Below are 24,629 nucleotides of genomic sequence, written 5' to 3'. Positions count from 1 at the left end.
GCTTTCATTATTTCACCTCAAAAAAAGCCTTTTAAACACATCATTTAAGACGCCCGATTTGGCAAGAAATTGTTGCCGCATGACACTAATCTTTATTTTTGTAAGCATGAGTAAGGTGTATGAGGAATGACGATTTGTTTAAACCAGCACCATGTTGCTTTAATAAAATGTACAGGGTGCTATGTACAGTAAGAGGTCATGTACATTTTGACATTTTCATTATCTTGTGTTTCTGCATGGAAAACAATCAAGCAACAAAAACGACATATTAAATATTTATATTAATATATTTATATTCAATATTTATATTAATTTGTAGGGATGTAACGAATTCACCGTGAGCCGGTTGAAAATCGATTATAACACGAGACATTCAAGATGTTATTTGGATCGCAGTACATGTGTTGAACAGCAGGGGCAGCTGTTTTTTCTGCAAACTTGGTAAACATGGATGTGATGATATTTCTTACAAAAGTACAAGTTAGGAAAAGCACAGACAAAGTCTTAAGCGAGAATAATGGTCCATCCGTCCGCGCGCCGTCCACATGATGCAGTTTTCATCATCAGAAGGGTCAGCGGTCGTCCACACACCCCATCCGCGTGCAGCCCATTTTTTGAGACCGCGCGGACGTGCAGTATTCGACCAATCACTAGGCACTGATTAACTGGCCAATCATAGCACACCTCGCTTTTCAGAGAGATGAGCTTTGTAAAAAATCCACGCGTTTCAGAGAGGCGGGGCAAAGAGATACAAACATGCACGGTATGTGGAAAATACAGCGTTTTTGAACCTTAAATCGTGTATACACATTGCATTACATCTAAAACAAACCATAATATTCGTTTTAGCCGTGTCATATGACCCCTTTAAAACATCTATTTAGTTTTGTTATTTGACAGATATTTTTATTTTACAAAGAATTGTGCAGCTTTAGAGAAATAATAAAAGGGCATTTTTTATTTGCCTCAACTCATTCTGTAAAAACATTGTGAATAAAACCGCATCGTGAGATCAGAATCATGAATCGCATCGCATCGTGAGCTGCTTCCTATTCCTCGTCCTATTAATTTGCAGTCCTAGTTATTTTTCTGTTGGCTACACCAAACTGTGACAATTCTGACCACACTGTTCTTGGATTGTCTTCAGCACATTTTAGATGCCTCTGTATTTCAAGTATTTCAGAGACGCATATAAAATATATTTAACATCACAACCCATGTTTCCTTACTGACATATCATTAACTTAACATATGCATACTGTAGGTGGACAATAAATTGAAAACACAACAGCCTTTGGTATAGCTGCCTTTAAAGGAAAGGAAATCACTTATTATTCATAAATAGCCAGCAAAGCGATTAATTATTCAAATGGATACAGCAATAATAAACGAATGCAGTCAGAGACCTAGATGCTATGAATAGCGAGATCCTTAAAAGAAAGATGAAAAATGTAATTACTAGACAGCCGATCCCCAGAGAGAGCTCACGCTCAACTACAAAGAACACAGAAGAACAGAACAAACCTAACAAAACAAAGGTTCAAATGTCAGCAAAAAAATTAAAGAACATACGGAGGGGCACGAGAGAGAGAAAGGAGGATCGTGAAAGACGAGACTTCTGTTCTGTTGCAATAGTGCTGCGCTGTACAAAGTGTTATTGAGTCAAGTGCTGTACGTACCGTTAGAATATGGCGTTTCACACAGAGTGAGAAAATCTACAATGGGATAGTCCATCTCCAACACTGCCGTGCTCTTCCCATGCATTACTGTCAAACACGGCCGTCGGCCCACGGTGTCATACGACAAACCACCAGAGAATATCATAAATGGATCCCTGTTCAGGATACAAAAAAGCCACATGCATTTCAAATTTAGTTACGTTTTTCCTGCTAAAAAGAACAGCATTTGTTGTGTAGTGTGTTAGTAGGTTGTAAGCAAAGTATATTTATTTTACTCTTTTACTAAGCGCAGCTGAAAAAAAAGGAATGTGTGTACTTACCCTGCTCTTGTGGTCTTATATTCTACTTTAAGAATGGGTTTGCAAGGTTCTGGCTTTTTTCCGTCTTTAGGCTGCTTTCCTGAAACAGAATCAGACTCATTCAGAGAATTCCTTCACAACTTTACTTGCGCTCTGTCCCAGATGATGCACTAGACCAAAGTTCGTTTATAGAAGTTGTGCCACTAAGCGGCCATGTTTGAAACACCTCCGGGCAGCTATTTCATCTACTTGAATGAGGGAAGACAGATACTGTTTGTCTAAAATCGCTGGCGGAAAAACCATAATGTAGTAGCATATTCACATCCAAAAATGAATCCTGACATTACCTGTTCCATAACTTTTGTTTCCTAAGCTTAAAGGTCCAGTGTACGAAATTTTGCGGCATCAAGTGGTGAGATTGCGACTTGCAACCAACGGCTCACTCCACCCCTCCCTTTCGAAGCACTACGGCAGCTGACACAGAATAAAGATGTTGTCACATTTTTGCTTCTTTGCCAAAAGATGATCCCGTATTTATGAAATAGAGGAGGTTGTCCGTTTAGGGCTACTGTACAAACAACATGGCGAATTCCATGCAAGGCTACCCGCGGTGTATGTAGATAGAAATAGCTCACATTCTGAGGTTATAAAAACATAACGCTTCATTATGTTAGGGCTTTATACACCTCTGAAGACATAGTTATGTATATTATATTGCATTTCTGTCAATAGATCCTCCGAAACATTACACACTGTTCCTTCAAATTGCGCTAAAACACCTTTTATAAGGGTCGCTTCAGCAACTGCGCAAGCACACAGGTTGACAAGTGCCTCATGAGACTCTGTTGTAGAGCTCCGCCCCAGAGGATTGGCCTTTTTACATTCATATTCATGTCAGTGGTGCATCCTGTTAATATATATTATCTTCTGGTAGAGGACTACAATGGCACAGAGCAGGATTTGGGACAGAGCTTTTCTCTCTCACACCCACAGAAAGAGTGTCACGTAAAAACAGACATCAGACTATTTGAAGGAGAAAGAGCGTTAAACTTCACAAACTCAACAGATGGATAAAAAATGTAAGATTAATATTAAAGTTCAATTCAGTTAAAAAACACGCTTATCCTTCATTATGCAAAATAAACATGAGTGATTTGATAATTAATGAGAAGTTCATGAGTAAAAGCAAAACATTTTTCATCTAGTTAGTGGCTAATTGCTGACAGATGTTTGTAATATTCAGTGTCATATAAACTCTAGATTCTTAGCAGTCCTCTCTCGTCAGTTTTTATTTTCTGTGCAAACAGAACTGTTCACTGTTCCACGATATCAACAGAATAATGTCATTTGAGTTTTACATTATTAGCATAGGGCATCTGCGAATGTTTTACAAAATCATTGATTAAACATAGCAAACGTTGTCTTTTTCCTAGTAGTTATCAGAACACAATTCTGTTTTCCTCATGTGTCTCTCTGATGTGTTCCTCTTATGGAGGCAGAGGGTTTGTTGTATCAAAAGAGGACTGCAGTGGAGTATCTTCAATAAAACAGGCGTGGACATGCACCAAAGAGAAGAGCGGAAGGTTCACCGGCCCCTCGACAGCCTCACCTCGCAAACTAAATGCCGTCGTCTCGGCGGAGGACCAAAATGAGTCTGAAAATGAAAGCTTCACTTGAAATGGAAATAAGGCGGGAGGGGTGATTGTTTTAAGCTGCTTTGTGAAGATGGAAAAAATTCAAATTACAATCCTGAATTGACAAGTCTTTGAGAGAGGCGTGACACGACCTCGTGAAACAGAGGTGGGAGCAATTAATTTTATACTCCTTATCCTGCAGAAATGGATTTGGAGAAAATAAGCGTGTCTTGTTTGCGTGAGACGAAAGAAAGAAAGATCACTAACCGTGTGGTGTGATTGTCTGTGCGGGCTTGGCTGGAGACTTTATATTCCATATGGTCAGTGTGCCATCTGAGTGACTACAGATAAACTGTTTTCCTTCGTGATGCCAGGCCACAGAATGAATCGCCTGAGTGAGGACAAGAATGGAGAGAGAAAAACAGAGAATTAAGTTGGTTATTCTGGTTCTTAAAGATGTTTCATAAGATGCTTCATTTAGTCAAATGTGATGTCTCATGTATGCAATCCCAGAATGCATTGCAAAAATGAGGCAGATGAGACCGGAAATATGTTGATTACACATTTTATATTTGAGTGCCGACCGATTTTTTATTTTAAGATGTATACCAATTTCTTATAATAGACTGTGTGCTTTATAAGACCTATGAGCACTATCAACTTCCTTCGTGTTTCCCATAATCGCTTTGTTGCACATCAATAGCTCCGTTGCTTTTTATAGCTTTGTTTTGTACTGTTCTCTCGTATTGACTGAATGCTTTGGCAATACTATGTGGAAAACAGTCAGGCCGTTGTAGCACAATGAATGGAACAGAATTACATTGATGGGAAAAGACGAGATGGAACGCGCAGCATGAAACCGTATGTATCGGGAGAAAAGGCCGAGCGGGAGCACAAAGGCGGCTGAAAGAGAGTTCTCATTATTTTCTAATTAAGCGCAGTCTCCTCTTGTTTAGCATAATGATGTCGGCTGTATCTCTGTATTCTGCAGACAGTGGGGATGAACCTCAGCAGACCAAACTAATCAATGAACCGAGTGCGACATCATTACAGGAGTATCCAGAGGGGAGGAGCCAGACAAACAAACACACACACACACACACACACACAAATGCACCCACGCACACGGAACGCAGTTACAAAAATATGCAAGGCTACATTCACAACACACCGCTACTGTGATTAGGAGGGATTATGTTGCTTGCATAATATATCCTTTCAAGGTAGAGAGCAAATAGGTTGGGAACCTGAAAAACGGAATAATTTAGCATTAATGTGCTTTTGCTGAACAACAGAGATACAACAGTTTAGAAACAGGAGGACGCTGTAACATATATAATATTTCTGTTGTATGTATTACACACACAGTCAGAGGAGAGCAGCGTGTGAAAGTGCTTTTCCTTAAAATTATTATTTTACACGGATGTAAAAATAGACATTTTGCTAACATATTCACTAAAATTGAAACCGATAGCTAGCTAGATCAGGGATTCTCAACCTTTTTGACTCCAAGGCTCCCCATTATTTCAACAATATTCAAAGCCCCCCCCCCCCCCCCACTCACAAAAACACTACCCAATGCAATATTGCTTTACATTAACTGGAAAAGTGTTTGTTCAAATTAAAATGAGACATAATAATAAGACATCTTGTTTTTTAGGGGTTTTTATTTATTTCAATGCTCATTTTGTCTGATTTTAAATTATTAGTCATCTTGAGCCCCCCCCCCATTGGAAGTCAGTTGGGTCCCCGTTGTGGGCCACGACCCCCCTGTTTAGAACCACTGCGCTTGATCAACCCACTGAAATAAACACATTTGAACCCTGATAATGCACTATGGCACAACATTATTCTTTTGCAGATAATATCATTCACACAGAATATTTTTTTTCAGACAATATCATATCACTAGGACTGTCACAATATCACATTTTTACTTTACAATTATTGTGGCCAAAATTCTTGATAACTATATTATTGCAATATCTACTTAATATAGGTTTTCAAAAAAAAACTACAACACTATTGTAATGTTGGTAACGAGTTACTGTAGTTTGATTACTTTTTTGGTAACAGAGTAATTTAACACGTTACAGCTGCGTTACATCGTTGCCGTTGTATCATTTAAATTGTAAAAAGCGAATAGCTTTTTCAAAGTCTGGATGCCTGCCTGTCGCACTCGCGACGTCATCAAACTGAAACGCGCCTGCGCGGAAAGTACTACCAAAGCCACTCCATGGAAAGCCTGCCACCTTAAAGGTGCAGTGAACTAGGACCACAATTTTAACCTGAGCTTTTGTTATATATGAGGGAATCGTATTTAAGCGAACATCCTGTAAGTGTCAGACCTGAAAACGCCCTTGTTACTGAAATAACAACTGTTATTGACACGAGGCTCAGCGAACGGCAGGTCCTGGAATGCACCTATCTATAGGTTGAACACCTTCTCCACAGAAGAATATCAACGCCTACTTCTCGAGCCCTGCCCACTGGTTCGTGCATGACAGTACTGAACACAAGCTGCATGGAACCAGATAGAGTGAATGTAAGCATCATGCCGTTAAAGATCGCAAAATATTGTGCCGTCAATATTGGATCCGATAGGAATGGCGCAGCAATCTTATGTGAATAAAACATATTTGTACTATGCGTCACTACTGTATTGCTTTGATAGAGATCGCTTGATATGCCCTGAAAGTATTACCTGGGGACCTCTAGTTATTTGTAATAATTGTAATCGGCATCTCTGTGATTTGGCGGCTCATATATCATTTTTCAAGGTTTTATCCACCGTTAGCAAATAATGGAGGCTGTTTTGAAGTGTTTTGATATTATTTCTGGTGCTGGGTCATTTTGGCCGGGAGTCTGCCGTTTGTTTATTTATCATGAAAACTATAACATTTGAGACCCACGATAGCGGTGATCTTCTGTCCGGTTCGCAGGTCTTAAATGCTGCCATGTACGGTCATATATCACTAAACACCATACAACTACAGTATAGGCTATACAAACTATACGCAAAGCCTTGCCATCACATCCGGGAAATAAGTCCGTAAATTTGAGTAAAATCACGTTATGTAACGTTACATGTCTAACCAAATTCACAGAAGGCTCCAACTAAGTCAACTACGCAAGCTGCTATCCAATCATAGCAGTGGGCGTTTACTTCCAAGTCTTCTATGCGGCCCGCCCTTAAAAGCCGAGCGTTTCTCCAGTCGGCCTCAAAACCACGGTAGAAAATAGCCTATTACTTATTGATTTTGATGTTTTTGAATGTAAAAACCATGCGAACGTCATAAGTAGACATCAGACAATAGTATAAAACAATAAAAACGGCCAGGTCACTGCACCTTTAAGCTAAAAACTCGTAACGGCCAATGCTATCGCCGCGCGGAATGCAGGCAAGGAGACTAGACACCGGATATGATTGGCTGAGGTGCCTCTTGTGATCGATGTTAGCCTTTATGCTCCAAGTGTAAGTATTACAGACCCATACATCTCCCCATCACAAGACAATCTTTGGTACTACTAGCGAAAACAAACTCAGCATGGAGAGAGAAACGTATGCGTTCTGTAGCTGGAAATACAATCATTATTTTGAGTTTATTTCTGTCAAAGGCAAGAACATTGTTGTGCGTTGTCGGTCACGTGGAGGTAAGCAAATCCCTCTCTCCTGCAAAAAACAACCTGAAAGGGCAGTACAGCACGGTTAAACTTCTGGAGAAAGTAACGTCACCGGGCACGGAGAGCAATGAATCAACTATTACTGCTATTAGCAACATGTTATGTTTTGTCAGACTAGTTTTTGCTGCTCTAACGCTGTTATATTTGTTAAATGACGAAGAAATCATCATAGAAATATGCAGAATCACTAGTTAAGATATACAAGTTATAAGAAACTAAGGAGAGACTTTTTACATTATGGAGTATGCAGGTTTAGAAATACTAGTTAACATATGAAAAAATGTTTTAAGTTAAAATGTCACAGAGTTTAATTATTATTATTATTTATGACAGGCTTTAGTATGGAATAAGCAGAACGAATGTATTAAAATAATTAAAGACGAGATAGAGTAGAGTATGCACTTCCCAATAAAGTTTAGTCTTGAGAAGGCTAAAGAGGTTATTTTGTGTTTTTGAGCGGTGGGGGGTAGTAATGTAACGAGTAGTGTAACTAATTACTTTTGAAATAAAGTAATCAGACCAGTAACTTGATTACTTTTAAAAGGAGTTATCATTAATTTAATTACTTTTCCAGAGTAACTTGCCCAACACTGCTACATAAGTAATCAATAATACTCAAAATACTAGCACAGTAAGGCATAGAGAGAGTTTGTAATTATTATGGCTCTTAAAGGGGCAGTCGAGTTGATCCAAATCTGTTTAGATTTCTTTGTTCTGATGAACACTGAGAAAGATATTTGAAAGAGTGCTTGTCACCAAACAGTTCTTGGCCACCATTGACTACCATAGAAAATTACAATAGTAGTAATTAGTAATTAGAATATTACAATAGTAGTCAAAAGTGCCCCAGGACTGTTCGCTTTCCTACAATCTTTAACATATATTTTGTTTAACAGAACAAAGAAATTTATCAAGCAATCTTTCCTACTACGGTAGTCAATGGTGGCCAAGAACTGTTTGGTTACAAGCATTCTTCCAAATATCTTTCTCTGTGTTCACATTGTCAATACAGGTATTGCAACACTAAATAACACTATTTGCATTTTCTGTATGCATGGAATATACAAAAACAATGCAGCACACTTTATGGAATACAATACTGTACATACCTCACATGCTTAAAAGTGGTATTTATGCAGTACATCAGCAGTCTATTCCAAACAAGTCCTTAAGACTTCTAGTTATGCCCACACAGTGACAAAAATATGTATGTGTGTGTGTGTGGCATCTAGAGAAAAGGCTGAAGGATAAGATAGTTTGCCTTATTAATGATACCTTAAAGACAGAGACCTCACCTGTATTTTACCAGTGTGTACAGTTGTATATATATCTTCGTCTTCTCTGTAAGTTCACACAGACAGCTCAAAGACAAGGAACTGTGACACTGCCAAGCCCTCACACACATTTGAGCACACAGAGGCCCAATTACAGTGAGAAGGGTCTGAAGGCTTTACAGTAGGTAGCCACAACCCATAACCTCTCCTGTCCAAAAATACAGCTGTCACAGCCCTCATAGACCCAAAACACATCATTCCTCCAGTTAAAGTCAATGCACCCAGAAAAGGGTCTGCTGCCTCTGTTTCTCATTATTACAAACTCCTGAACCACTGAAAAGTGAGCACACACCAATAAAAACATCGACAGACTAATTAATAGTGTTTGCTAAGGTTTCGAGATTTCAACAAATCTCTAACCAAACCAACAAGATTCAAAAATGATACAAAACACATTGCAATGCATAAAAAATCATCGGAATGTCTTATAACCATACAGAGACACAACCCGGCACACTGTCTGCCTGTAAGTCCTTCACGCTACTCGAATCGGATGCTTGCACTGCGTCTTCCTTATTTTAGCATTTCCATCCATGTATAAGAGCACAGCAGCTCATCTCCGCTTCAGTGCTAATTCAGCTGCTCAGTGTACCTCAGTGACCCCTTCAGCGCTAATAGCTTCCCATGATCTGATCTGATGAGAATTCTGCTGTCTATTGCACTTCTGTGACCCCTTCAAAGACAAAAAGGTTTCCAGGCAATCTCTTCTTTAACTACAGACAGTCTGAACCTGTTCTCTACTCCATAATAATAAACAATAAAGCGCTGCGGGGGTCTGATGGACAAACGTCGGCACTTCGTGGCTTGACCGCGGCTCCCCGGAGGAAAGCTTTTATTGCTCAGAGGTTGCTCTTTTATAGCTCGGGAGACTTTAAGTACCTGAGTATCTATTTAAAGGGTTACTCCACCTAAAAATGAAAATTCAGGAATTACTCATCCTCAAGTAGTTCCTAATCTGTATACAGTTCTTTGTTCTGTTGAACACAAAGAAAGATATTTGGAGAATGTTAGCAACTGACATATCTGGGGTAGTCAAAAAATGGTAGTCAAAGGCACTCCAGAACTGGCTGTTTTCCTAAATTTTTCAAAATATCTGCTTTTGTTTTTAACAGAACAAAAAAATATACACAATAATTTTTCCTACTATGATAGTCAATGGTGCCCCAGAACTGTCAGTTGCTAACATTCTTCCAAATGTCCTTCTCTGTGATCATCAGAATCAAATTTAGACAGGTTTGGAACAACTCGAGGATGAGTAACTCGTGACAGAACTTACATTTGGAATATGCCTTTAAAGGCGGGGTAACCGATTTCCGAATTACGCTTTAGACAATTGAGTCATGCCGAGTAGCAAAACAACCTTGTAGCCAATCAGTGCACAGTGCACGGGACGGACATTAGCCGAGCGCTGACGAAAGCGAAAGATGGGGGTAGGGGTGTGTTTGTTTTGGTGATTTGAACATCAACAACGGCTAAGAGAAATCGGACACCCCGCCTTTAAGTAACCACTTTGACGTCGTTTTAAGTTGAAAATCTAGGCCAGAGAAATGAAAATAGAAAGAAAAGTTGAATATGAAAGTGAGGCCTACAGTAAGAGCGTATAGAAAATATAGAACTAAAATTTTGTAACAAATGATTTGATACATTTGTAGAGTAGAGAACATCCAAAACTCTAAAGGAAAAAACAATGACTAGATTCTTCAACCCAGGAGAAAAATATGAGATGCAGCTCTCCATCTAATAATATTGAATAAACGAATGAGGCATTTATATAGCGCTTTATTGTGTATTGCTGTACACCCAAAGCGCTTTACAATCATATGAGGGGGTCTCTCCTCAAGCACCACCAGTGTGCGGCATCCACATTGCTGTCTAGGAGAAACAATTAAGATATTATAAAGATCTCATTAGCGTTCTTATTTTCTATGGGTCGTCGCGGAGCCGAAATGACACCTTGCTACCCTATGGAGCAGTGAATTGTGGGACATTTATCTCTGCTGTACTAATCAATCAAGATAAATGAAAGCAGGAATAAATCAGACATCCACCCAGGCACAGCCATTCATCAGGGTACAGATGAGTGTTCCTCCGAGAAATTAACTTTCTCTCACACACGCGCACACACACACCACGAGAGGTTGAAGAAAGGAGTTATAATGAGACATGGGTATGTGTACTTGTGTCTGAAAGTGTGTCGGTTTTAATTCCTTTGCACCTACTTTGGGCTCATCATAATAGTTTATGTATGCTGACTGCCACTGTTGACAAAAAAGACAGCTTAAAGGGATAGTTCACCCAAAAATAAAAATTCTGTCATCATTTATTCACCCTCTTGTTTATTCAAACCTGCGTGACTTTTTTTCAGCAAAACACAAAAGGAAATATTTTGAAGAATGCCAGTTACCGAACAACGGCGATACCCATTGACTTGCATTGGTTTTAGGTCCATACAATAGAAATGAATGGGTACCAGCGTTGTTCGGTTACCAACGTTCTTCAAAATATCTTCTTTTGTGTTCTATCACCTAATTAATATTCATGAGCCCCGACACACAGTATTCACTCACACTGAAGATGCAAATACGACGGCTGGACTTAACACTCAAACGCAGGTTACACGCTATCCCAGTATTTCCCCCAAATAGCGATGCTCTTTGATGCTGTAGCACCGAGCTGAACAAACCATTCGCTTACCTAAAGAGATCTAATAAGCTTCCTTTATTCAAAGCAAAACACTTCATGAATATTTGATCTTTGCTTTTTCATATTCTCGGCATCGCTGCCACTGCGGGCGACAGAAGCCAGGAATACAGCACTGTGTCACAATACATACCTCATCGTAAGTGTAGCGGTAGTCAGCTCTTTTTGATTTCAAATCCCACAGCACTACGATCCCAGACTCAAATCCTATTATGAGCTGCCAGGAGAAGAAAGATACAAAACAGTCATTCAGTCTGTTGAACCTGTAAACTGATTCATGTCAGGTGAATCACGGGTTCATGCAGTGACTGAATATAAACTATGTGAATTAGAAATGTACAGTTTGAACAGCTAGTACCACAAAAACAAGTTCAATGCTGTGGTTCTTAAGCTTTTATATTTAGTCATAAACATCACATAAAATAAACAAAACACCCCAACAAGAAAAATGTATCATTTACTTATCCTCATTTTTTTCTGGACCATTTACTAAAATAAAAACTGTCATTTGATGTTTTTCTGTTTTATTTTACAGAATTTTCACGTATTTTGAAATGCTGAAAAATGTTACATTGAAGGGTGAAAACTGAAAATGGACAAGTTAGGTGTAAAATAACATTAAACATTTTATTTTACTTTTTATTTATTTATGATATTTACTTTATGTTATTTTTGGCGCCAAAGCTTCTGGAATTTTTTTCCTGGAATAAGGTATTTTTTACAGTTTACAATTTCCTTTTTCTTGTGTAACACACCCGGAAAAAACTTTTTCACTGTGTTTTCAAGGCTAAAAAGCTCCAGTCACCATTAATGTACAGTATAAACTTCAGTCATGCAGTACAGGTTTAAAATGACACGAGTAACAGATTTACATTTATTAACATTTATGCATTTGGCAGAGGCTTTTATCCAAAGCGACTAACATTGTACTATACATTTCTGACTATGTGCAATCCCCTGATATCGAACCCATGACCTTGGCGTTGCTAGAGCCATGCTCTAACCACTGAGCCACAGGAAAGCACAGATGAAAAAAACTATTGCTTTAAATGACAACAATTCCAAAAGATGGAATGTGAATTGATAAAGTGTCATTGTTCTGTCAGCCAAGAGGGACAATGAGTATAAGCACTTTAAAAACCATTAGGAAGTGAGCAAGCCTGTTATGGATTGATGGCTCATTAAAGGGTAAGAAGTGGGATGGGAGAGAAACATAAATTCAGTGGGCCGGAAATAACTGGCAGAACACCAGAAGACCCCTCCCTATAAGGGTCGCTCCCAAGACAGACAGTCTGTCATACATACAAAAGCAAAACCCCAGCAGGTACCTGTGAGTCTCTTAGCTCCACTCTAACTGTGTGTTGGCAATTAGTGAAGGTAAATTCAATTTTTAAAAACTGCATTTGGAAGCAACTGGAACATTTGCTCATCATCTTCACATCTCCTCCGTCATTTGTTTTCCAAAACAACAATTTACTAAGAAGCTGTGTAAGATTAGACCCAATTACTGAACTGTGCTGCACCGTAGGAAAGCAACGTTTTCCAGGTTTAGAACGAAGGAGAAACAAGAGTTTTGTGCAACGTAAGGGGAAATGAATTATTAAGGGAGTTTTTATTCATTCTAATGCAGTTTAATAGTTCTTTCTTACCTTGCCCTCATCCATAGGATTGTCACTAATGTGAACCACTGGGCCGGGGTGGGCCTTGGAGGACCTGTGGGAGAGAGAGAGATGGAAACAAGACTGAGATTAGACTGAGACTTTTGTTTTAGTAAATGAGTGACGGAAACAATAAATTGAGAAAGAAAACAATTGAGGAGGTGTTTGTGCTCATGGAAGTGAATTTGAAAGATTATGAAAGATGTACAGTATGTGAAATAGAAATATGATTGTTACTGTTTTCTCCTTTTTAAGCAACTGAGTGAAGATTTTAAGTTTTCTAAACGGGTTTGATGGCACGAGTTTAGACAAGTAGATGGACTGAGATCATGTTTCATGAACATCAGAATAAACTACAGTATATGGTTTACCCAAAAGAATCCAAAAGTGAGATTCTCGTCATGGAAAGATGTTTCAAATGATAGATGTTTTACATAATCTAGTTTTGTGAAGATGTCCAATCAAATCTGATTATTCCCATCCACAATATAAAGTCACTGGCACATGCAGGCAGTCTTAACATCAAGATTTTTCTCTGCTAGTTTGATTAAATACATGAAAGCTTTGCAGGGTTTCCCAGGACACGATGGTACACAAAAGAATTGTTACAATACCACAAGTGCTCATTCATTGAAATGGAATAATTACCATAACTTCGTTACTTCAGTGAAAGAAGTAACCCAATAGGTCTGAAAGAGCAAAGTATTTCATACATTAAAGGGATAGTTCACCCAAACATGAACATTTTGTCATTATGTACCCACCCTCACGTTGTTCAAACGCTTGATGGCATTCCTTGATCTTCAGAACCAAAGTGCTGATTTATATGTGGTGTTTTGGATTGTGAGGTTACAGTGGGAGTGAATTGGGGTTCCTTTTCTCAAGCTTCAAGGACAAAAACTTCCCGTGCCTCATTTATTTCAAGTGTCCTAAAGACACACAAATGGATTTGGTGTAGAAACATAAAATAAAATGCATTATTTGATGACTTTTTTGCCTCAGTTTCTCTGTTCTTTTGACACATCACGGTTGTTATGCTAACACACAGACAGCTGTTTACTTTTGTGAATGCACACACTAAGATCAAAAACTTCATCAAATAATAAATTATATTTTATTTTTCTACCACAAACCCATTTATTTGTCTTCAGGACACTTGAGATACACAGCATTAGGGGGTATTTTATAAAGTTTTGGTGTCCTTTTGAGGCTTCAGAAGAGAATCCCCGTTCACTCCTATTGTAACCAGAAAACCCAAAACCAAAAGTACACTTTTCGAAAAATCAGTGCTTTGGTTCCAAACACCAAAGAAAGCCATAGAGGATTTGAACAACATGAGGGACTAATAACAAATATTTGGGTGAATTATCCCTTTAATAAACACAGTAAAATCTTAAAGAAGCAGGACACTGCTATTCTGATTCAGCCTAAATGTAAATATAATCTGGATTAGACTCTGCTATTTTCATTTACAGCATTTCTCTCTCTATATTTCACAAAACAAGCCGCTCTGCTATCAATAGGTGCCACTGTGACGAGCAATACTGTGGCTGCCCATAAGGCATTGATTGTACTGGCAGGAGTCTTATCCTTTTGTTCCCTTTGACTACCCAGCAGGCCAACTGTGCTGTTGACGGTTCTTCGGCACAGTCTTAGACGCCTATAGTGGTGACAGCCGTGGCATAGACAGGGGTTCTTCTCTCCCTCCAGCTACATTCTGTTGCGCTACAGTGCGACAAGGAGGGGCAGAGTCATATATGTCTGTTACGGTGATGACGGGGGTCCTGTTACAATGCTTTCTCTGTCAGTGTTTGTTGGCTGTTTGAGATACAATGGAAGGTTACAGGAGAAATAAAAATAACAAAAGACAGCTCTCGCCCTCACAAAATGACACGCAAAACATTAAGAGATGTCTTAAGGGTGTTTGCTATTGCAAAATTCTCTCGCCATAGTTACACAAACTGATGTAAGAAAGTTGTGTTTTAACAAACTAATGCAGTTGAATGTCTTAGATATTAAAGCTATTATTATATTTGTATTATTTATCAAATAAAATGTACTTATTAAAAATAAGTAAAAGGACATCTGGCAACATCTTTGCTTAAAGTGATAGTTTACCCCGAAATTAAAATTCTGTCATCATTTTCTCACCCTCTTGTCATTTCAAACCTGTGTGACTTACTTTCTTACGCAAAACACAAAAGAAGGTATTTTGAAGAATGTTGGTCACCGGCACCCATTCACTTCCACTGGTTTTGTGTCCATACAGTAGAAGTGAATGGGTGCCGGGACTGTTCGGTTATCAACTTTCTTCAAAATATCTTCTTCTGTGTTCTGCAGAAGAAAGAAAGTCATACAGGTTTGAAATGACAAGAGGGTCACTTTAAGTCACCGATCAAACATGCATTGATGTAACAAACAATATAACTATCATGATTTCTTTATGTTGTAACAAAGAATGCTCTGTAATCCAGTTGAGATAAGAAACACTCAAGATTTTTTATAAACATCAACCATCAGGAAATTTATATCACCTGGCAACCTCAATTTAGTTCACACACTCAACGAGTGCAGTTGGCAGAGACATAGTAGGCCTGTCTGCATATGTTTGTGTGGGTATGAATATGTAGTTTATGAGAACACAAATGGGGTATAACACGGGCATCATGACATAAACATGATTTATGAGGACGCTTTCTGTGTCCTCAAACCATATATGGCTTAAAAAACACTGGGTTATGTTTAGGGGTGGGGTTAGGAGATAGAAAATATGATTAGTTTAGCACAATATCCATTACAGCTATAGGAAGACCCTATAAACCACATATGCCAACATGCATGTGTGCACGTGTGTGTTTTTGGATGACACAGCCAGAGAAAATGGCAGGAAAGCCAGGATGTCAATTGTGTTAAGAGAGTGACAAACTGTTACCTCAAAATTCTTCATTTTTGTTCTCTCAATTCCATCCGGTCAGCCCTTACTTTAAGAGGACCAGGCTGGTTTTAGAGAGCCGATCGCCATGGCAACAGGAATAGGATGGGCAAAGTCTCATTCTTTACCTTCACTCTGTGCTCTGTCTCATTCACTCAAGACATCTTACCATTAAATAATTTCATAAACTGCACCTACATACACCACAACCCTCTTCTGTAGTCCAAAATAATTATTACACCACATGCGTCTATCTCTCATTTCCAGACAGTCTCTTTCTCTCCCTTCCTTTCCAATTGTTGTTGACTTCAAGTTTAATTTCCTGCTATTGAGAAAAACAACAGGAAAAAGAATCAAGGACATCCACTTCCAACCCAACCTGCTGTTCGTGCGTGCATAATCCAAGATGCAATTGACTCACATTGTAAAAAAGTGCATCCATTTATGTTGAGCAGCAACACCTGCCGTCCAAATTGAATGTCAGGCAGTTAAAAGATCTTCTCTATTAATGACATAAAAGCATCCTTTATATACCTTTTTAATGACTCTGCTATACTCTACAATCCATACACAATCCCAGCATGCCTCGCAACCTATTGCTGCCCGCTCAACCTTGGCCAAGGAGAGACACATACATCACTGTCTTTGTCAGTTGAGATCTAGATTTATGACAGATCACTGTCTTGCAAACAGACACGCACACATAGACAGTCTAGACGGATTCTGACAGTCTGAAGGGCATGGCCGCAGGATTGTGCTATAGTGCAGTGCACCTGGGCGCGGCCCCAAAATTGAAACCACCTGCTATTGTAACCTCTGTAACATGCTGCAATACACCCTTGACAATGTGGCATCGTGCCATTCCGTTATGCCAGCCTTTAATCCCTCGACAGCCTACGCAGTCAAGTGCCAACCTACATGCCCCTTTTAAAGCAAACAAGTCAGTCCTCCCGACACCTGCAGAGCAAACAGTTTCTCTCGATGGCTGGCACCGTGCCAACATCACCCGGCAGCGTGTTATCACCTCCACAGCAGAGTGACATGCCAGATTTCTCCCTCCTCAACACGCGGACACACACACCATCTTGTGTTAGATGCTGTAGTGTAGCTACTACTGTGAAACATGTTTGTGTATGTGTGTATATAGACAAGAAGGTTGGCATTTGAATCAATCAAATATAATAATTATTTTTTGATATTACTTTTTAATATTATGTCAAAACCAATTTGAAGAAATGTGCCGTGTCCTGGCACCTGTGACAAGCTATGACAAAGCCAATAATTGGGTGGTATTCTTCAGTCTGTAAAAACAAGCAAAAATCACATATGTAGTGCAGTAATGCCCTGTAAGTGCAACAGCCGATTCAAGATTACGGATCACTGAGTTGGAGTGAAACTGTAGAGTAACAACCAAGTATGACAGATCATTGTATTTCGCTGCAATGCACTGCCCTTTAAACTTGCATTGTATGTGAAAAACTGAAATTACATTTTTTTAACAGGACAAGACTAATTTTATCACGACATCATGCCAAAAGTGGCTCTTATAAGACACTAAGTATGTGTGAGAGTTGCTTTTTGCTTTATGTGTAACTTTTTAATAGTTCACAGCAAAATCGCCAGTGTTAAAAAGGGTCAAATTAACTCTCACAGTGTTTATATAATCCACACTTTGACAAGTGACCTTACACATACTGGTAGATTAACCATTACAGAAACATAAACAATTATTTTGGTCATCACCAATACTGTAAGTTTAGGGCAGATGTGGCACAAACCTTACGTTAGGTGATGGTCTACTAAATTTGTTAAGCACACCTACACTCTTAAAAAATTACTATAAAATGTTTTTACAGTGATGACAAAGAAAAAAAATTGGTTCACAAAAAAAACCATTTCAGTCAAATGTTCTAATAAGAGCTATTTTCTTTCTTGCCTTTTTCTAGTCTAAAGAACCTTTTTCTACTACAAAGAACCATTTGTGAAACAGAAAGGTTATTTATGGAACCATTCCGCCAAAAATGGTTCTTCTATAGCATTGCAAAGCACCTTTTTTTAAACCAAAAATAACCAAAAATAAAAATGTGAAAATTGAAAGAAAGCGAGTGCTGAAAATCCTCTGTTCGGTGACGTGAGAGTTAAGTCATGTTTGACTCTGCCATTTAGTCTTTCACTACAGGTACAACAGCTAGCTCAATAGCGGCTCATTCAACAGCGAGGGACACTGTGCTTGTGTGTGTGCGAGTACAAAAAAGTCAAGACAGGACACCTGCCTGTACTAACATTCATCTGATGTGACACCTGTAAATGCATGACTGTATGTGTGCTCATCAACCCTGTCTGGGTCACAAAGGCATTGTGGCCTTTCAGTGGGTCATGGAAGAAAACAAAACTGCTGACAAAATCTGACGAAAGAGAGAGAGAGAGAGAGAGAGAGAGAGAGAGAGAGAGAGAGAGAGAGAGAGAGAGAGAGAGAGAGAGAGAGCACCAATTTGTCAATATCAAGCATATTTTAAAATGGCATCTAATGGAAATGATTGCTTAGTTACAAATAAAACATAACAAGGCTAGAGGAAAAATGACAGATGTAACGTGATCGATTACAAATCAGTTTCCAGGGTCCAGTGATATATTACATAACTTTAAAGGTGTGTGTTTCACTCACAATTCAATGGCTTTGTTCCACATGATGGTATATCCTGAGAGGGTAAAGGACTCCACATTCACAATGTGGATGTTTCCTCGTTCCGAGCCGATATACAACCATTTACTTTGGAAGGGCAGATGACAGAATGTTATCCTGAGAAAAAAGAGATTTAAAGAATTAAGAGCACAGAAAACATTTCATTGACATTGCATTTGCTTTTACTACACAGAAATCACATTAAAGGGAATACTTTGTATACTTTGAATACTAAATGTAAACTTGCTTATTGCGACTGAGATAAATACCTGGGGTACTCTCATTCACTATGTCCCTGCTACAGTTACATAAAGTATCTTAACAATGGCTTAAATGCTGCAAAAAAATACGATTTCTGTCTTGTTTTCCAGTAAAAATGAAATTAAACATCCCTAAAACAAAACAAATTTGAGACATTAAACTTAAGACATTAAAAGAGAATATGTCTTGAAATAGATTATTTTTATACCCCACTAGGAAATATTTTTATAATATTTTATATTTTTTCCTGTTCTAAACTTACTGTAAACCTTATTAAATTAGCTTTATGCCTAAAACTTCGCCAGTGGGTCAACAACTTAATTTAAAACACAATCCTGAAAAGAAGTTTTAATATCTTATGCAATTTTGCCTCTCAAATAAATTCATTTTTATGTTTACTGCAAAACAAAACAAAATTGTTTTCGCCCAAAATATATTAAAGCCTGCCATTACAAAATTTAAGTTCTCCTAATTCAACAAAATGTATCAAGGACGTTATGCCTTTCACGTTCATTTTACACCCCTTAATGTCAAAAATAGACTCATTTGTTTCTATTTTTAGTTCTTCTACTCTGTTTTATGAGACATGTCTTAAAGTTGATAAATAAAACATAGCTGAAACCTCATTAAGTTTCCTGTGCTGTTAAAAAGCAACCACGAGCACAGAAGCAATAACATGTTCCTGTGGGACCTGATGGTAAAATAAGCCTCATCAAAAATGACTGCATGCAAAATTTAGTACATACAGTACAGGCTCATGATATTGACAATCACATGCTCTATTAATGAACCGTGCACTTTTATTCCAGCCAAACATGTTTACACATAACTTTTGTTATTCCAGAGCAAGTAAGGAGTTCTGCTTGCTCAACTCAAATGTACTTTGCTGTACGTCCCTAAGGAACAGAAGTGTAGGGAGTAAAAGATTGAGTTTCGGTTTAATCAACACTACAACAGCCAAATTACTGACTCATGGCATTTTCTAAAGCATTTTGTTTAAAACGTGATTTTATGAAACAATTGGTGCAAATGCTGAACAATTTTAATGAAGAAAAGCCCCGTTTGTTTTGGTGCTGTGTAAGACGGCTTGCCTCTCACCTCTTTCACACGCTACACAGACCTGCACCCAACACTTCACTCCGGCACCTTGCAGCATTATAAATATATTCATGAGAGTAAGAGTGTTGAGAGAAACACCATGCATCAAACTCAACACACTTCTTTTCTCTGTCTGTCAATCACACACGCACACGAGAGGGGAGAAGACAATAATACACAATACGAACACAACACGACTTGGACTGCTGACTTTTATTTTTCTCCCTCATAGAAAAGCAAAAATGAAACAAAATAGAGAAATTTACTAGCCATTCAGAAGTAATACAAAATGAATCTTATTTAACATGATAAATGAGATCTCGTATTCAATGAAGCATTTATGTCAAAGACGCAAAGCATGAAAACACAAAATAAGACCCTTGGGGCCTTTCATGATGAGCACTGACATCCAATTCTGAATCTACTCTTTGCATAAAGCATTCCGGATGGACAGTTACCCGAAGATACCACAGGTTGACTGGTGCACAAGTGTGTGTTTATTAATGTGGTTAAAAAGAGCAAGACATGGCTGTTCATGTGTATATGTGGGCTAAATAACTCATTCTAAGGTAATAAAAACATAACCCTTCATTATGTACTGAGGTCTATATATACCTCTGAACACATAACTATGTATATTATATTGCATTTTTGTCAGATCCTCCAAAAAACGACACACTGGACCTTTAAGTATCAAATGTTTAAAAAATGAATTTAACTTCGGATAATGCACACACACCAGAGAAAGAGAAGGAAGGTCATTTCTGTTACCTTTTGCATAATTACACGTAATGAATCTTTGTTAATGAATTCAGTCATTAACAGAAGCCAAATTTAATCACATCTATCACATCATTGCAAATGTGTAATCACATAAAGAGAATTTAACATGACATCTGCAAGGGTACATCTGCACATCAATTCCACAATGACTAGACAAAATGCCACATCATAATACATCCGTTTTTATCATGGCGAGGACTTTCCGTTGAATAACCCAACATTAAGCCTCACAAAAACCTTTTTTATTTTAATTTAGTTTTTTTTCATTGGATGGCGTACCTGAGATATTTTTTGTATCCAGTATAGGATTAGTATAGTTAAATGAAAGTTTGAGTTAATGCTGACAATCTGAGACATAAAGATAATCAGGGGCGGACTAAACCAATAAGCGAGGTAAGCGGCCACTTGGGGCCCCAGGAAACCAGGGGGCCCCCAACAAATACACAGAAGTTCATATAAAGCAGTGGTCACCAACCCTGTTCCTGGAGATCGACCGTCCTGAAGATTTCAGCTCTAACCCCAATCAAACACACCTGAACTATCTAATCAAGGTGTTCAGGTTTGCTTGATAATTACAGACAGGTGTGCTGAAGCAGGGTTGGAGCTGCAGTCTGCAGGACGGTCGATCTCCAGGAACAGGGTTGGTGACCACTGATATAAAGCATGTATAACATATTAGTTTTCAATAATATTTTGTACGGTCAAGAGGATACAACCATTAAAATGTAACGTTATTATTACGTTCGTGTGAATTTGCCTCCCCCTCATCATGGATCAGTGGAACAGGCCATTAGTTATGCACCTACGTCAGCAGCTCAGTGGCCAGAGTTAGAGAACGTTGCGGCAGACGGGAGGGGAGGCAGAGATGGTTAGAACTTAGAAGAGAGAGAGACAATTTGCCAGCGCCAGATTAAGTATGTAATGAAACGCATATACCCCAGCGGAGCCGAAAAAGAAGAGAGAAAAGAGAATTTGGCCAAACTTCCAAAAGTCTCTCCTTTTTTCACACAAACTCCAACGATAGCTAACACGGTGAGTGCTGCTCCAACAGCAGCAGCTGCAGCAGCCTATCTCCCGCCAGACACAGAGGTGTGTTTTCTCCAAGCCCTGGAAAATGACAATGTGCCGGAGAGTGCAGCCCAAGATCAGCACGCAAACAGCACACAGACAGACAGCTTTATTGAGGGACGATCCTGCTTTCTGGCCAAAACATTTATCTGATAAAGAGTGCTGTGAGCTTATTAGGAGAGGGCCAGTTCAAATCAAAGATAGTGTACAGTGTAAAAAAATTATAGTGCAGTTTGCTTTTGTTGTCAAATCTTTAGTGATCTGTTCAGTGGAGATGGGTATAATAACTTTAGAAATTTGTCTTCCCAGTTACAAATGCATAAAAGGACTCAAGACCACAAAAATAATAATAACAGATGTTGTAAATAGTTCATTAGTGAATTTCGTTTTTTTTCATGATTTCACTTTGAGACCATTTTTTTACAGAGAGTAAGATGTGACATAGTTTATTTAAAAATGTAGAGATGGCAAAATAAGGGTTATAAAGGGTGCATATTACAACTGTTGAGGCCCCCATGCCTGGAATTGCTTAGGGCCCCCAAATCACTAAGTCTGCCCCGGAAGATAATTGGGACTAATTTCTAAGAAAAATGTCATAAAAAGCATAGACACAATAAATACCTAGACGTGGCATTGGCCGCTCTGCTCCGCTGCTGCGATACGTCAACGGTGCCGCCATATTAGGTAGGCCAAAAGCCCACTAAACTCATAGAAGCGAATGGGAGAGCTGAGTTTTCTCTGCATTAAAAGCACAATCACGTTTACATTTCAATGATTTACGATATATGTAGAGTACACATTTATCATGTCTCTAGTTACTTAATATCTCCATAGTAATACTTTAAAAGTAATCGTTGTCATAAGGAATTGTGAAACATAAATTGAGCCTGTTATTCAGGAGAATCCACTAGATGGCACCATGTTCAGTGATGTGTTAGGGATATACGCACCAGAATAAAAAAAACACACTTGGAAGTATTAGTCGAGAATAAGACACATGTTGAGATTGTTTCTGAGTTTTATTTGAATCATCGAACAAAACACCCAAGGTAAAATTATTTAATTTACATATTATCTAAAAAATAAAGATTTTTAACTGTGTAAATGGCTTTTTCTGTCATCATTTTATACAATTTCAAAAATAACAGATGTTTTATAAATCTGGTAAAACAATTACAGCAGTAAAACATGTATGTGAGAAAGTAAAACAAATAACACTATCGTGCATTATAAATAGTATGAAATAGCAGTATGGTAATATAGTAAAGACCCAAGAGTAATATATAACCCAGTATAGTTTTCCCCAAGATTTTAAAGTGAAAGAGCTGTGTTCTAATCATGTGCATTTCACCTGCCTTAAATTATATCACATTAGCTATGTGAACACAATTACTAAACATAATGAATGCTTGACAAGCTTGGGTTTTAACAGTTTCGTATGACAATACATTTTTTTCAAGTCTAACCATCTTTAACTGTAGCCAATAGCCATAACGTTTCTGTACTTCACGTAATTTTAAACGTTTTAAAGGTTATTGTGTTTATATGTAGAAAACCGCAGCTCCACCATTCACTTGTTTATAGTCTGCTTTTGTCCTGTCCAATATGGCAGCGGTCTTAACCTACGATCCAGCGGACAATGGCGCGTCTAGGTATTATCCCAGCAAACACAGAACGTTCCCCTAACGTTAGTTTTTGGTTCCCTTTTGGTTATTTTTTTGGGAACCAAAAAATAACGTTCTAAGAACGTTCTTTTCAGGTTTTATTTTTTGCAACCAGAAAATAACGTTCCCAGAACGTTGCAGGCTGGTTTGTTTTAAATAACCAGAAAATAACCAGAAAATAACGTTCCCTGATGGTTATTTTCTGGTTATTTTTTTGCAACCAGAAAATAACGTTCTCTGATGGTTATTTATTGTTTATTTTTTTGCAACCAGAAAATAACCAGAAAGTAACGTTCCCTGATGGTTATTTTTTGGCTATTTTTTATGGTAAAAATAGTCAAAACTGGTAAACGTCAGTGACGTGAAATACATAAATTATAAGATCACATTAACACATGTTATACTGACCAAATGAAATTAATAAATGTGCCTTTTAATGGCTGAAAATAATAAACTAGTTAAGCTAAATGAAAATGCAATCATATATGTGTATTTCTTTAGTGTGGTTGTCTGTTATGTGTGCGCGCTCGAGCACGTGCATTCTCCGCTCTGTCGCGCACTTCCGTCATTTAAAAATTAACGGTCATTTCGTTTTACCTCACCCACTAACACATTAGTTTAGCGGTTTATTTATTTTAATTTTTTATTTAAAACCGTACAGATTTGAGAGTAAACTTATATTTTCGTGATTTTCGATTGATTTGACACATCTAAATCAACAGACCATGATGAAAGGACTGAAACTGAGGGCTTTTGATTGTTAAATCTAAAGGAGCCGCGCTATACTTCTGTGGTGAGACAATAATATTGTTAGCCTGAAGATAATTCAATGTTTATTCTTCTGTCAATAAAAATCTGCTTTAAATATTGTGTTGAAGTCATTGGTTATTTTATTTCGATATCTATAATGTCTGATGTTGAGGTAGTCACAGTGTGGTTTTATTAGAAATGATATACTGCTGTTTAAATCGAAAATTAGGCTACTTTAGTGATGAAAAAGGAATTATTAGGCTAAAAGAATAATCTAATGCATTGATTTCATCCTCCATATTGTGTGGGATGATGCAGTTTACTTATTTTAATTAGATTAGATTGCGATGGATAAAAACACAGCATGAATGTATTCATTACTGACGTGTAAATGGACCGAGA

At 38.1% G+C, this 24,629-nt stretch overlaps 1 protein-coding gene across 1 annotated transcript in view; it reads right to left on the bottom strand.

Annotated features, from left to right (window-relative positions):
- The window catches only part of stxbp5a (syntaxin binding protein 5a (tomosyn)), an 87,347-nt gene that overhangs the window by 24,661 nt on the left and 38,057 nt on the right, over nucleotides 1–24,629 (bottom strand). The window contains exons 5-10 of the mRNA XM_057352536.1: nucleotides 18,586–18,720; nucleotides 12,980–13,043; nucleotides 11,464–11,547; nucleotides 3,880–4,003; nucleotides 2,000–2,078; nucleotides 1,680–1,834 (exon numbers count right to left, since the gene is read on the bottom strand). Coding sequence (XP_057208519.1) covers nucleotides 1,680–1,834; nucleotides 2,000–2,078; nucleotides 3,880–4,003; nucleotides 11,464–11,547; nucleotides 12,980–13,043; nucleotides 18,586–18,720 — 641 coding nt within the window. The remainder of the gene's footprint in view (nucleotides 1–1,679; nucleotides 1,835–1,999; nucleotides 2,079–3,879; nucleotides 4,004–11,463; nucleotides 11,548–12,979; nucleotides 13,044–18,585; nucleotides 18,721–24,629) is intronic.

Source organism: Triplophysa rosa, linkage group LG15, assembly GCF_024868665.1.
Source record: "Triplophysa rosa linkage group LG15, Trosa_1v2, whole genome shotgun sequence".
Lineage (NCBI taxonomy): Eukaryota > Metazoa > Chordata > Actinopteri > Cypriniformes > Nemacheilidae > Triplophysa > Triplophysa rosa.
Note: the sequence above shows the minus strand (reverse complement) of the source record. Positions and strands in the feature narration are given on the sequence as shown.